The sequence below is a fragment of a genome, unplaced genomic scaffold (assembly GCF_019419815.1).
Source record: "Pyrus x bretschneideri cultivar Hongxiangsu unplaced genomic scaffold, Pyrus_bretschneideri_v1 Contig1, whole genome shotgun sequence".
Taxonomy (NCBI): domain Eukaryota; kingdom Viridiplantae; phylum Streptophyta; class Magnoliopsida; order Rosales; family Rosaceae; genus Pyrus; species Pyrus x bretschneideri.
In genome coordinates this window covers 18,009,140-18,025,012 of record NW_025999390.1, presented here as the reverse complement: position 1 = coordinate 18,025,012, position 15,873 = coordinate 18,009,140, and the positions used below count along the sequence as shown (strand labels likewise).

General features: G+C 38.1%; 1 protein-coding gene across 1 annotated transcript; it reads left to right on the top strand.

The window, feature by feature from the left end:
- The first annotated feature begins 3,694 nt into the window (after window positions 1-3,694).
- Window positions 3,695-15,609, top strand: LOC103958046. The gene is made up of 6 exons (XM_048583015.1): window positions 3,695-4,197; window positions 6,938-6,998; window positions 7,071-7,160; window positions 12,534-13,109; window positions 13,217-14,947; window positions 15,169-15,609. The coding sequence occupies exons 1-5, from the start codon at window positions 3,695-3,697 to the stop codon at window positions 13,331-13,333; spliced, it is 1,347 nt and encodes a 448-aa protein (XP_048438972.1). The 3' UTR covers window positions 13,334-14,947; window positions 15,169-15,609.
- The last annotated feature ends 264 nt before the right edge of the window (window positions 15,610-15,873 follow it).

The following is a 15,873-nucleotide window of genomic DNA, read 5'->3' as shown; positions in this document are numbered from 1 at the left end:
CAACATTGATTGTAGGAATTGGAAATTAATATCCATATCTCCATGTCTTGTTCAATGCCATTAGTTTCTAGGCACTCATTGAAAGGGGCATGAATTTCAATTTAGAAATCTTCCCAATATTTGTAGTGCATGTGCCATTCAAATTGTTAGGTAGATGTCAAGGACTGTAAGGTAAGTGAATTTGATAATGGGAACTTTCATGAAAAGAGCTTGGCTAAATTTATTTTAACCAAAAATTATACTATAACTTTATTTAATGAAAAAAAACTTAAATTTTAATGAAGAACTCTTAAATTATAATTAAAGGAGACAAAGAACTTAAATTTTAATACAAAAGTCATACTTTTAATATTACAAAAAAAATAAAATAAAATAAAAATTGGTGCGTGGGACCCCGCGTCCTCACATATATTGTTTATAAAACTTACCAAATTGTTTATGAAACTTACTACAGTGTTTATAAAACTTAATGGTACTACACTGTTTATGAAACTTAATGGTACTATACTGTTTATGAACTTAATGGTACTCACTGTTTATGAAATTTAATGGTACTACATCATGTATATATGCATATTATTTCTTTTGCCTTAAGTAGGTAAGAGTGAAATCTACATATATCAGTTATATATAGATATATATATATATATTATATGTATATATTATTTATTAGGGTTCTTTAGAGAAAGACGCTTGAAACTCCTATTTTCAAACAAAAAACCACCTAGTATTAAACATTCAAATAAAACCCAAGTTTCAAATAGACTACCATGTAGACAAATATGTAACCAATTATTACAAAATATTTACAACTTAATTATGCCACAAAATCCTAAATATGTCAATAAATATGATTACTCACCCTAATTATGTGTAGCAATTAACCCCATATGGAAATTTTACCTTTCTTGTATCACAAAAATTTACCAATTTTTCAACCAGATGAACTTACAGAACTTAGTCTGCTGCATGGCAAAACTGATCACCTTTGGAATGGACGAAAGGTAGATGATTGGACAATTGATTTTAATTTGTCAATTACTATAATTGTAGTTTCTGAACATGAACTATTGTAACATTTCTATTTTGTACAGCGCTTGGGCAATTTGAAGTCTATCGATCTTCGTTACTCGCACAACTTGACAAGGACCCCAGATTTCACAGATATTCTAAATCTCGAGGAGCTGGTTCTTGAAGGTTGTACAAATTTAGTTAAGATTCATTCATCCATTGCATTTCTCAAAAGGCTTAGACTTTTAAATCTTAAAGACTGTAAAAGTATTAAGAGTCTCCCAAACAAGGTAGAAATGGAATCTCTAGAAATATTTGATATTTCTGGCTGCTCAAAAGTAAAAAAGATTCCAGAATTTGTTCGAGAAATGAAAATTTTCTCTAAGCTTTCTTTAAGCCGAACTATTGTTCAGGAAATGCCTTCCTCAGTTATACGTTGGAGTTTGGAGGAAATTGATTTAAGTGGAATTGCCTTGAGAGAGATGGAATCCTCCCCGGTTTCAGTGAAAATTTTTGAACTATCAAATTTTCTCATATGTAATGCACCACCAGCTAGATCATGGCCTTCCTTCTTCACTTTTGGCGAATTTCCAACAAAGATTTCTCACCCTGTGAGTCTGGTCTTAGCTACTATGAAAATGTTTGTATCCAAATTTACACCATCGGTCCATGCAATTGAGACTGTTAATTGAGCATAGTTCCAGACCGACGGATGAAAAGGTGAAGGTAATTTTATTATTAAAAGATATTATTATGATTTTATCATAATAATTATCTTTAGTAAAGAATTGTTTTTGTATAAGATAAATGGGATGCAAACTATATCTCAAGCTTTGAGATTCTTATCTGGTTAAGCAGCAATTTGTGTGCAAACTAAATGTTGGTCAGATAAAGACTATGAGGAGATACAGATGAGATTGAATGGGTGATTGATTGATGCCATGCAAGAATTGGATGCCATGTATTTGATGGAAGATGGTCTTTAAAGTATCAGATAATAAGGCATGCATGATGGGATTATATTTCATTTTATTATACATGCATGGGATAAAGGCTACTACGGCAGTTTTGTAAAAGATGATGAAAGCCTAGGAAAGCTAGTTTTTTGGTGATGATGTGGTGATGTGATAAGCCTAGGGTTTGATGGTGATGGAGTTATGATAAGAAGCCTAGGTAGGCTAGGTCTTTGGTCATGATGAGGGATTTTTCGATGTACCCGGCACACCAAAAAAATTTGGTGTACCCTCACTCATAATGGTGAGGGTGCACCAAAAAAATTTGGTGCACCCTCACTTTTTGTACACCAAAAAAATTCTAATGAGTGAGGGTACACCAAAAAAATTTGGTGTACCCGGTACACCTAAAAATTTTCCGGTCATGATGGGATAAACTTAGATGGGTTTTTATTAGAAAAGTTAGCCACACGGGTCGTATGTCATTCTGCAAGTTAGAGTTGTAGTCGGACTCCACAATTATATAGCTGTGTCAAGCAAATATCTACCCTATAAATACAAGGCGATATGCAATGTAAAAAGGCCCTTCAATTCAACACACAATTGCCCTGCGCAAAACCTTTCAAATATCTTGAGATTTTTTTTTATTTTCTTTTTCTGCCAACACTTCTTCAGTTTAGATAAACAACACTGTTGCCACAAAATCAGCCGACTTAGGAGTATCTTCAGTTTGGATAAATAGCACTGCGTCGAGACTGACTGGTTACCTATCCAGGTCTCGGCCGAGAAGGGTTTCCGAATCCTTATTGGCAGAGGTCATCTTATTAGCCTTTTCGGCGAAGTAAGGTGTTACGAGTTACGACATTCGGCACATTGAACGTCGAGTGATTTTATGATTGGATATTCACAAGTGAGTTTCATAGTTCGGCATTCTGACGGCCGAACCACATTTACCATCAAGACACACATCACCTTTTAGTACTTGTGTCCATATAGTCTGGTATCGATTCGACGTGCTTATACTCTCACAAATATAATCACTGTGACCGAATTCGGCGTCGACGATTCGGCAACTTCGCAGAACCTGCAGCCTTGTCTTTAGGCTCGAGAACCCAAAGGCCAAGACATGTTCTTTCCCCGGTCACAGTTACAAGATTAAGAAGTCAACAATGCACTCAACGTAACATCAACAAATTTTACTCCTCGGTCGAGCTCGACCGACGAGTTGGCACGCCCTGCATCAACCGAAGGACGTAGTTAGCTCATTAGTTACTCGGCCTGCGCGCCACGTAGGCTTTGTAATTTTTAGGGTCAACATTTTGGCAAGCCCAATGGGACACAGTGCTAAAACTACGAAGTTCACATGATGTACCAAGATCACAATCAGGATGAGATTCGGCGCCTATTCGAGGAGATTGTCAAGCGACAAAAACGCCTTGGCCGGATCGTCGAATCAAATAAAGAAAGGGAGAAATTTTTCTCTCAAATGATAAAAGTGAAAGTTCATCGCAGCTTACAAGATCAATGGTTAAATGACGATAAATTCGATATTATGAGTGATTCGATAAGAAAACGCCTTTTGGGTTCAAATCAATTCCATTTGAAGAATGGTTGGATCAAAAGATCGAGGGACAATTTTCACTCTGGCCACAACCAACATTCGGCCTAAAAAAATTGTTAATTTGGCTGAAGAACAAAGGCCACCTATTTTTTCAGTCGAGACTGAAAATATGGTTCGCCAAGAAGAAAAACCTAAGCCACCTATTTTTTCAGTCGAGACTAAAAGTGTGGTAGGCCTAGATGAAAAACCTAAGTCACCTATTTTTTCGGTCGAGACTGAAAGTGTGGTAGGCCTAGAAGAAAATGTTCAAGTTTCTGAGCCAAAAATTGACTCAGAAAATGATTCGTCAGATGAGTGTTCCAATGACGAACAAGACCAATACACAACTTCTGACCATAAAACCACATCAATTGATATGGTAATTGGAGACGTGATTTTAGATGCCGAAACTACCCCAATTGACATGGTTATTGGTGATAAAGCCGATATGGAGAAATCCTGTTCGGCTAAGTTTTTCGAGTTAAAAGTTGAAATTGGCGAAATTATGCCTGGGGGGCATAATAATTGTTCAACACATTCGGCAGTTGATGATAAAAATCTTTTGTCAAGCCGAACATATTTGGAGATGATATGTTATTCAACTTTGAAAAATCTCAAAGTGAAAGTTTTGATGTAAAAAGATCTCGGTTTGGAATAAAGCATCGTTGGCCTCCTCCTGATTATGATTGAGTTGTTTTCATTTTCTTTTGCTAAAAAAAAAAGAAAAAGAAAAAAAAAGGAGAATAAAGTATTTTCTTAATCATTCGACCGTGCAGGCTGAGACGTAAGAAAATAAAGGGGTCAACAAGCAGTGCGAACAGTTAAGCATATATGCAGCATATATTTGTACAATAAGTCAGCATGCAGTTGCATTCGTTGTTCATTGTGGCCAATTTTTTGTCTCGGTCGAGGACCTTGTCATCAGCAAGTGGTTCCACTGTTGGCATTTGTCAGGAGAAGAATTCGGTCACTTTTAATATATAGGGGTGTGATATCCACATTCCATTTTACTTCTCACACACCTTTTAAATTTTCGACCGTCGGATCGGATGAATTGAAGAAGATCAACGGACATAAATTATCAAGGATGTGTGAGAAGTAAAATGAAATGTGTGGATAGCACACCCCTATATATATACTTGGTGCAGTGTGCAATTTGTTTGAAATGACAAGCCAACATCATTATAGCCTTGGTGTTAAAGTCAGCCTACATCAGGCTACTTTTATATATATATATATATATATATATATGGCACCTTTTTCTTCTCGGTTATGGCAACCTGAAACAATATATATATGCCAACTACATGTACAGCAGTGTCACATCAGGTTTATATATATATATATAGGCAGGTCGAGCTCAGGAACAGTTTTTATTGACCTCGACCCCAATTACTCTCGGCCTCGGTCCCGCTTTACGACATTGGCAAAACAGAGGTGGCTTTAATGTCGAGGTACAAAATTTGTTTCGGCAATACGATGAAATGTTGTTGACGATGAACAGTTAATTTCCTTAAACATTCGGCTTACAGGCCGAAGTTCAAGGAAATTGGGGGGCAATGTTTGGATCCAAATTTACACCATCGGCCCATGCAATCGAGACCGTTGATTGAGCATAATTCCAGACTGACGGATGAAATGGTGAAGGTAATTTTATTATTAAAAGATATTATTATGATTTTATCATAATCATTATCTTTTAGTAAAGAATTGTTTTTATATAAGACAAATGGATGCAAACTATATCTCAAGCTTTGAGATTCTTATCTGGTTAAGCAGCAATTTGTGTGCAAATTAAATGTTAGTCAGATAAAGACTATGAGGAGATACATATGAGATTGAATGGGTGATTGACTGATGCTGTGCAAGAATTGGATGCCATGTATTTGATGGAAGATGGTCTTTAAAGTATCAGATAATAAGGCATGCATGATGGGATTATATTTCATTTTATTATACATGCATAGGATAAAGGCTACTGCGGCTTTTTTGTAAAAGATGATGAAAGCCTAGGAAAGCTAGGTTTTTGGTGATGATGTGGTGATGTGATAAGCCTAGGATTTAATGGTGATGGAGTCATGATAAGAAGCCTAGGTAGGCTAGGTCTTTGGTCATGATGGGATAAACCTAGATGGGTTTTTATTTGAAAAGTTAGTCACACGGGTCGTATTTCATTCTGCAAGTTAGAGTTACAGTCGGACTCCGCAATTATATAGCCGTGTCAACCAAATACCTACCTTATAAATACAAGGCACTGTTCAACATAAAAAGGCCCTCTAATTCAACACACAATTGCCCTGCGCAAAACCTTTCAAACATCTTGAAATTTTTTTTTATTTTCTTTTTCCTCTGACACATCTTCAGTTTGGATAAACAGCACTGTGAAGGCAACCGGCGAACATCTTCAGTTTGGATAAATAGCACTGTTGCCGTAGAATCAGCCGACCGAGGAGCATCTTCAATTTGGATAAACAGAACTGCGTCGAGACCGACTGGTTACCTATCTAAGTCTTGACCGAGAAGGGTTTCCAAATCCTTATTGGTAGAGGTCATCTTATTAGCCTTTTCGGTGAAGTAAGGTGTTACGAGTTACGACATTCGGCACATTGAACGCCGAGTGATTTTATGATTGGATATTCGCAAGTGAGTTCAGAGTTCGGCATTCTGACGGTTGAACCACATTTACCATCAAGACGCACATCACCTCTGAGTACTTGTGTCCATATAGTCTGGTGTCGATTCGACGTGTTTATACTCTCACAAATATAATCACTATGACCAAATTCGGTGCCAACGATTCGTGAACTTCGCAGAACTAGCAGCCTTGTCTTCAGGCTCGAGAACCTAAAGACCGAGACGTGTTCTTTCCCCAGTCGCAGTTGTAAGATCCAGAAGTCAGCAACGTACTCAATGCAACATCAACAAATTTTACTCCTCGGCTGACGAGTTGGCACGCCCCGCATCAACCGAATGACATAGTTAGCTCATTAGTTACTCGGCCTGCGCGCCACCTAGGCTTTGTAATTTTTAGGGTCAACAGAAAGATTTATGCTTTCTGAAGAATTTAAATCTAGAGAACTGCAATCTTTGTGAAGGAGAAATTCCCAAGGATATTGGTTTCTTGTCTTCTTCAAAAATACTAAATCTTAGCGGAAACCATTTTGTTAGCCTTCCTGCAAGCATCAGTGGGCTTTCTAAGCTGAAGTATTTTGAATTGCAAAATTGCAAACGGCTTCAACAACTGCCAACCTCTCCATTAAACAGCAAATTATTATATAGGCATGGACTATTGTGCTTCCTTAAAAATGCTCCCATATTTACCACATGCTTGCAGAGTAAACGGGTTTTGGTTGTATTCTGTCAATTGCTTCAGTTTGGCTGGAAATCAAGGTTGCAATGCCATAATGTATCCAATGCTAAAGAGATTCCTTCAGGTATTTCCCTTTCTCCTATCATCCCCCGTCACCTTAGTTGTGTACATTTATTTACATTGTTCCTTTGTGCAGGAGCTCTCTCATTTTTTGGAATTTTTCAGTATAGTAATTCCTGGAAGTGAAATTCCTGAGTGGTTCAACAACCAAAGCATAGGAGATTCGGTGATTGAGAAGTGACCTTCGCACTCATGCAATAACAAGTGGATGGGGTTTGCTGCGTGAGCTCTATTTGTAGTTGGTCCAAATTTTCAGCTTCCACTAGGGAACTAAATTCGCTAGGACATCATAAACATGTAATTCTATGTACTTGCAGTTTTGGTTCAAACAACACATTTCTAGAGGGGGTATGAGCATTGGAGTTTGTCTTAACAAGGTAGCGTCAAATCACCTTTGGTTGGTCTTTCTATTTAGGAAATTCCTTTTGCAACGAGGCCATGATCATGAGGCCAATCGTTGGAAGAAATGCAAGGATCGGATTCGGTTTCATTTCGAAACAAGATATGTTGTCAAAAACAAGACATGCTTAAAGGTGAAGAAGTGCGGATTCCGTTCAGTGTATGAACAAGATACAGAAGAAAGAGCTAAACCGGACGATGAAACAATATTCCAACAGAAGGATTTCTTTGTATGAGGATATTACCAATTGTGATTTTGACGAATCAAAAGCTGTACAACGAGATGTGATTAAGCAAACACGTGAACAATACAGTAATGAAGCGGGATCCAGTGAAAGTGGAAGTTCCTCCAAAGACCAAGTTGAAGAGGCATAGTTTGGGGAAAGAATTGTCGGAGTGAGTTCACTTTCATGTGTAATTAGGAGGATTTTGTTCCTCGTTTAAGTCTGTATAATTAGGGTAAATATTACTGCATATTCTTACCTTGTAAATCAAGTCTGTAATATTTATATATTGCCTCCTAAGTGAAAAGAATAGTATTAGACAATTGAAATCTCAAAATAAACATAAATTACAAAGATCCTAGGATTTTTGCTATGCCTGTTCCTTAAAAAAATAAAAAATAAATTAAAAAAACATTTATGAACCCCCTCCCATGGAGAATGTTGCCACCCCCCCCTCAATGGTGAAATTTCCATCACCGATTCCACCCTAAATGCTACTAATCCCAATCCTACCATGAACTTGATGTCTAAGTAAGAGTCACGATCCAGGCAGGTGCTTCGGCGAGTCTAGACGGGTGCCTAACCCACCTAGACTCGCCTAAACACCTGTCTAGACTCACCAAAGCATTTGTCTAGATCGTGACTCTTGCTTGGACAAAAAATAAATAATTTTCATTTTGCATTTTATTTTTTCAATACTTGTAAGATATTTGTTAAATACTTGAATAAATAGTCATTATATGTTTGTTCCCCATGTTTTTAATATGTTCTTACTTTATAATCTGTATGTCATTTTACTTTGCAATTTATGTATCATATTACAATTATGTATATTTTTTAAGTATAATTAGATATTTATGTTTATGTTTTATATAAAATTAATAATCTGCCTATGCTGCTAGGCCCCAGCCAACTATCCAGTTAGCGCCTAGCATCTTTTAAAATCTTGGTAGTGTGCGGAAAAATACGTAACAAGTGAATTATATAACAATTCTACTTGGAACCTACAACATAGTAATGTAAGATCTAGTCTTTTATGCTTTTACACTTTTTTCTTCGTTCCCTCTAGAATTTGTTTCTCATCTCATAGATGGATATATTGGACCATTGTTTGGCACACCGTATAAGACACCGAATAGTACTATATAATAAGAAGCAGGTGTTCGGTGAGTCTTGTACTAAATAAGCATCAGATTATTAGTCTAGCCCCACCTATTTAATACCTCATACGCCTACTTGTTTATTCCAAGCAAAACCTTGGTATTATTTAGTTGGGTTCACCGTTCATGCCTAAAACGATAGCACGCTCGCTTTTCTCCAACCCATCTCGTTATCTGCTCTGTAGATCGGAAACTCCTTTCTCTCCCTCTTTTTCCATCCCCACCTTCAATCAGCATCAAGAAGATTTCGAACGGAATCCAAAGGTGGCAGATAGAACCCAAAGTGTCGTCGATCCTGTTCACGATATATTATCTGAGTTTTTGGCTTAATTGTTCCTTGATTTTGTTGATGTGGGTAAGCTCAAAACTAGGTGAGATTTCATCTGGGTCTTTGATTTCAATGGATTAGAAATCTCAAAATTGGGTTTTTTTATTTTATTTGGGTTTTTTTGCTGCATTGATTATAACGACCTGTCCCAGATTTTATGAAACACGGAACGTCGAGGGTAATTTGTAATTTCACTTTGGTTGGGATATTTATTTTAAATTTTGCCTTTGGTGGATTTTGTAGTGTAAGCCACTGGGCCCACAAGTTGTCCTGTGTCCCCTCTCTGTCTCCCTCTTCCCAGTTGAACTCTCTTTCCCACTTTCTCATTTTTCTCGACCTCTTTTCCCTTTAACTCCCTCATCTCTCTCAGCTCTCCCTCACTCGAACTGTCTGATATCTCTCATCCCTCTCCTTTCTCTGCAAGTGCAAACACCTAGCCACCATCACCACCCCGGCGAGACTACAATACCCTAACCCCATCTTTTATACCCATTCTCGCGTCCATAATCGAAGGGACGAGCCTCGAGCTCACTGATCTCTTTCCCTCTGCATAGGGAGGCATTATTCATCGTCTCCCCAACGAGTCACGACGAGATAGCGTCGTTCTCGACGGAGGAAACTACTCTGGGAGACTTCCCCAAATTCCGGCAAGAACCTGAGCCTTCCAGGCCATTTTCCAGCCAACTTCTGCCACGATACTACTCCAAATTAGTGTGTTTATTAGTGGCGATTTTGTCCTCCCTTGTTCGAACGGCTTTTCGATGACGGAGTATCTGTAAGTGGACCCTCTTCCAAAATGCATGATTTAATTACTAGAAATGCATACATGAAAAACATGATTTTATGACTACATTTTATGAAACGTTTATTGAGTTATCAGATTTACACTTTATGAAATATCATGCTTTATCGAATTTACATTATTGAGATATTTATGAATATGATTTATGATATGATGTTTGAGCTATTGAGCTTCGATTAAGATATATTTTAGAAAGATTATGTTCATGATTTTCTATGCTTGCTTAGTGGATATTCATACTATGTGCCTTCGGGGAGGGCGACTGTAGTGCCTTTGGGCGGAAGATTTATATATGCTTCAGGCGGGCGATGTGGTGCCTTCGGGTGATTGTGATACCACTACTAAGGATATTATATATGATATACGTTTTATGAAGGTTTTATGGCATGCTAGGGTTTTCGGAAAACCTATTACTTATTATGCTATACGAGTTTTCTAAAACTGGGGGTTAGTACGTTGAAGACTAATTATTTTAGTGTGTGTGTGTGTGTGTGTGTGTGTGTGTGTAAACTTGGTCCACTCATACTTTGTTTTGTGCCCCTTCAGGATTTAGAATTGAGGAGTACAATCCCGGTGTCAAGGCACTCCCACATTAGTATCTTCGACTCCTCTCAGTGTATGAACCATTCATTTGTTCGTACCTTTTCATAATATTCCTTCTACAGTATTTTTGATTAGTTGTATACTTTGAATACGTTCCCACGTTTGCATATTCATTATTGTTAAGTTTACGTGTTTTATTTTACATTCGTTCTTTCTTCATAACTTACATGCATGTTAATATGGCTTTGTCACCCGTGCGTGTTGGCCAGCACGTGCCTACCTGGTGTTTGGAGGAAATTTCAAGGTTAGGCGTGACAATTGATTTCTTTGTAAAGCATGGAATTTCTGTTTTAGTGTCGTCATCTCTCATGGAGGTTTTGAGTTCTAGCACTTTGATAGAGGACGATATTGAGTTCGAAGAGGGGAAGATGTCGATTCACTTGGAGAGAAGACATTAATTGAGTTCGAAGATGAGAAGTTGTTGATTCAATTTGAGAGAAGCATTAATTGATTCAAAGATGATATTGCGACGAAAGCTTGGAGAGTCTGCTTAAGGCTTCCATTAACAATGGATTGAGGATTTTTACTGTTGGATTGTATATTTTATTTTGAAAAACACATTTGTGATTTTTTTTTCTTTTTGTTTAAATTATCAATTGAAAAGTATTATTAACAAGTACTAAAAACTTTATAAATAATACGGTCATTAGTTTGATATTGCACTAAACGTTCGACTAATTTAGTCAATATTATCCGATGACTATTTATCCTATCCGACTGAAATAGTCAGTATAGTTTGAGCTGCCAAACGAGGCCAAGGCAATCTCCAATGGAGAATGATAAGGGTTTAAAAATAAAAAAATGACCTAATTTGCCTAAAACTCATCTCCAATCGACGGTTAGACTAAAATTAAATGGAGCCCACCAGACCTTTATTTGGCCAAATGGGTATCAGGTTAGCGAGAAATACTCTCCGGATCCCTCCCAACCAGATCCTCCGGATCCTGAATTTTGGCTGCAAGCCTTGCCTCCAGCACAGCCGCGAAGCCATCGCAGCTCCATCTTCTTCCTCGAACAGATTCGCAAAGCCACGATCTCAACTTGTCTCGAACAGGACCTTGAAGCCATCAATCTAGACTACGATTTCGACAGCGATGCCGTCGTCTCCTCCACCTCCGCACCCTCTCAACCCTTCCTATCATTAACATTATTGCTGGGGATTCAATGCAGAGGATTCGGTGGCCATTGTTGCCATCGTAGCTTCTTCCTATTCCAATGGCGGCAAAACATTTTCATGACCGTTCGATTTTCTTTTGAACGGCTAAGATTGAATGATTGTCCGGATCCGACTGGAAGGGATCTGGAAAGGATCATATTCCCAGGTTAGCCAAATGTAGTCCCCTCTTAACCTTTTTTTGCGGCCCAGCTCCTCATTTCCGATAATTGATTCAAATTCAATGGTTAGATCTGAAAACATCAAACGATAGATTAATTAAATTAACTAATAAATTAATAGTATAAAATTAAAACTAATAAATCATTGAGGGACTATGTTTAGCCTCTTCAGTTATGACTCTGGACGAGACTATATTTAGCCTTTTCGATTAGAGATGGACTAATTTCTTCTATTTTTTGCCACTTAGTACTATGGTATAGTGGTATTCCTCTTCACTTATAAGTGAGAGGTCTTAGATTTGATTATCGTCAGATACGAGTTTGAATTGCATTATTACTAGTTTATTGTGAGGCTAAGCACACATTATTTCCCTTAGTATAGATGATATTGTTTGTTAAAAATAATAATAATAATAATTCTTCTATTTTTTTCGTGAGAAATTTGGTTTCTGTCCCAAATATAAAAGCCCTGTTGACAAAATAAACATCCTGGATCCGGTGTAGCAGTGTTTAACCGTGAAGCGCATCCGACCGTCCAATTAACCTCGAGCAAAAAGAACTAACATCTTCCTCTGCCGTTGGATTCCACAAACAGAAGTTGAATCCTCCGACGTGAACGGGGATTTTCTTTCTGGAAATTAGATTAGGGTTTGTCAAATTCTAAATCGAATTTGCGCCGGACTCATAGTCTCCGGTCAGTTCCGATGCTGGCTTGGCGCCGAACTACGCGTTCGGGCTGCTCGAAGATGACTTCATCATCAAACACAGACTTCTCACTCGAACCACCACCACGAGAGGCGAACCGCCGTTGAAGAAGCTCCAGAAGAAGTTCACGTCCCTGTTCGTCGAGCTCGACAAGAACGATGACAACTTCTCCGACTGCGACAAGGTCGCCAAGGCTTTCCTGCAGGAGCTCAACACGTTCGAGATTCCGCTCCCAAAGAGCAAAGCCGTCGTGGATGCAAATCTCCGGGAGAAGCACAACCTCGACGAGCTGAGGGAGGAGATTAACCGGCAGATTGTGCAGGCGAAGACCGACATTGAGATGCTGAAGAAGCAGCTCGAGGAGAGTAAGATCGAAAGAAGGCACAAGGAGGAGTGTGAGTCGATCAGGAAATTGATTGCTACCCAGCCGCGGAGGTCCGAGACGCTCAAGATCATATCAGATATGGAGAAGGAGATTGCGTTATTGGATGCGGAGAACACCACAAGTTCGCGGACGCTGGAGCTGAGGAAGAAGCAGTTTGCTCTGCTCCTGCATGTGGTATGTGAGCTATATTGAATTCTCGATATGTTGTGTGCATTAAGCAGTAGAATTAGAATGCTTTAAGAAAGTGGTGTAATTTCCCGGTGTATTTTATCTTCTTGCAGGTGGATGAGTTGCGGAATACCATAGAGGAAGAACAGAGGAATTTAATTGAGGAGAAAGAGCAGAAAAATGGAATGGAAGATGCGGCTGGGGGCTCGGAACCCATGCATGTTGATTAGAATGCAATGCATCTCTCGGTTTCCAAGTTGTAAGATTGCGTGCTTCGTAAAAGAGTATTGGCGTAATGCTCTGTAGTTGCAGGATGCTAGCAATTTTACGAAATTCTTATTGTTGTGCATTTGTACAATTCTCTTTGCATATATGAATTACCAAGTTTACTTGATGAGAAGGAAATTGCCATAACTCTTTCCTAAATTATTTTTAAAGTAGTTGATCGTGTAAACCTAATGCTTGGATGCATTGCTTTCGTTGCATTTGAGTTTACTCTTTTAGTAGTGTAATATTATACAGTTTAATTTCAGATAATTTCGTACTGTAAACGAAACGCTTGTGCTTTTCAAATTCCATATAATCTGACTTTTTGTTGGCTTTTCTCAAGCGAAGGTATCTTGGGTGCACCATCGCTGCATTACAAAGTCTTTACTATTTGATATTGGTCTTACGATGCCAAAGAACAAATATGATTTGTATCGCTTCCAGCATTTGTAAGAGAACTTTCTATTATATTAATGACTGTAGTTGTATTTGTATTTGCTTTGGAAACTGATAGATTTAACTACTGATCTTCCCGAACTGGGTAGTGGGAGGGCTAAACACTTTATTATATAGTAGATCACTCGTTGTAGATTTTCTTTTCGTGTTCTCCGTTGAGAGGGTAAAGTACATGTTACGCATCTTTCAAGTGAAGTTTCTGGAAAGTTATTGCATTCAATGCCACATTTTCATAGATTGGTATAGACACTAACAGAAAGTGGATGCGATACTGGAAATGAAAGAGGCAGATTTTGTGTTTATGGCTTGCGACATAGGCAAGCTGAGAATTGCGGTTAGTTTTGGGTTTGGATTTGTTTATGTTCTTGAACTTTTTTTTTATGTTTAATTTCCTTATGGTTTTTGTACAGTTTATATACAGAGTTTTAATAAATGATATTAAGACTTCTATTTGGTATGTGGGAAGTAGTTTGCTTTTGATTTTCAAGACATGCTTCTGCTCATCCCTTTCTCGACACAATTGGTACCAAATCCCCATTCAAAAAGGGCATGTTTCGCTAGGCTGTAGTGTTTGTGAGATGGGGAAATACAATAGTAGGGTTGTAGGGGAATATGTTGGAGCTTTCTTACCATCTGCAAGTATATGAATACTTAACTTGTTCGTAAGGAGTTGTGGGATTATTGGAAGCAGATTTTTGGTAACATACTGGAATAAGATGGAAAGCATGCATGCGTTTGTCTGGCGTTTATAATAGTGTTTGGTGGTTACTCCCTTCGACTGTTGTTTGAGGTTTTGTATTGAGGTTCTGAGATCCTCGCTAGAGTTGACTAGCTATAGTTCACACTCTTTGTGGGTCATGTGGTCCGACTAATCTTTAGCTAGGTGCTCAAAACTCAGAAGGCTAATAGTTCAAAAATTTGAATCTGCAGATTTATTCAATGGATGGTGTGGAAATAGTGGTGATATTTTGTATGGCGCGTTCAACATGTTGGTTCAGGTGATGGAGGTGACGGCTGTTTCCACTTGTGTATTTCAGTAAGATGTCTCTCTCAGACTGAGGCGGAGTGCCATATTAAAGACGCAGAAGATGGAGACTTGTTTTGGTAGAACTTCAATCAAGGTAAAGATTGTCAGGTTTTCTCTCAATTATAGTTTTAAGAATTGAGTTATTGAGATTAATCGAGTCTTGAGATCTCACAAAATTGTTTATGGTGCAAGTCAATGACAACAGTTACGATATTTTTCTAATAGCTCGACTCTGCCCGGTAATTAACCTTAGAATGTTTTCGATGATCAGTTGGGTATTGAATGGGGTGTCTAAGGTTTTCCATGTTGTGGCAGATACTCAATTGCATAGTTCGCTTAGTACTGCCTGTTCAGGCAAAGATTTCTCTGGAGAAGGCTCCTCGAACCTCAGTACAGCTTCCCAAAGGATTGGCACTTTGGATGTGTAGTCGGGCTCTTGTTTGTTGATGTGCTACAAGAAGAGAACGAAGTTAGTTCTGAAAGGTGCCATTGTGGGGCCTTAGGTGTAGGCCTTAAGGCTCGCAATCAAAACTAACCAAGTGCTAGGTATGCCACTAGTATCTCAATATAGCACATGTAGAACAAGTGTGTTTTAAGTCGATTACTTATGCCTCAAGTTACTCAGATTTCTTGTTATCAAAGGATTGTCAGATGGGTTAAGTCCACATTAAGTTCTTTTTCTTGCTTTGTAAATAAGGACTTTTAGTTTATAATCTTGTATGCTTGAATGGAGGGAGTTCAGAGCCCCTTAAGTCATGTGTTTGGTCCTAGATTGCTTTTAATGAAAACATATCCATTAAACTAACCAGATCCAGATGCAAATGGAACTTCTTACAATATAAAAACAAGTGGAAATGACTTGAATATATGCTAGAGAATGCATTAAGCAATAGATCTACTAATTTAGAAAACAAACAAAGAGCTTCGAAGCAAGATTTCACCTTGTCTGGTAAGGTTAAACTTCTTGCAGTCACTTCTCTTTGTATTTACAGGGTTTATATGCTAAAAAGGGATGGATGG

Excerpts from the sequence above, each read along its gene's own strand:
- LOC103958046 (XM_048583015.1), top strand. The coding sequence starts at position 3,695 with ATGGTTCGCCAAGAAGAAAAACCTAAGCCACCTATTTTTTCAGTCGAG. Across the intron at positions 4,198-6,937 it reads CTCAAAGTGAAAGTTTTGAT|TTTGGCTGGAAATCAAGGTT; the intron begins GTAAAAAGATCT and ends CAATTGCTTCAG. Across the intron at positions 13,110-13,216 it reads TTGCTCTGCTCCTGCATGTG|GTGGATGAGTTGCGGAATAC; the intron begins GTATGTGAGCTA and ends ATCTTCTTGCAG.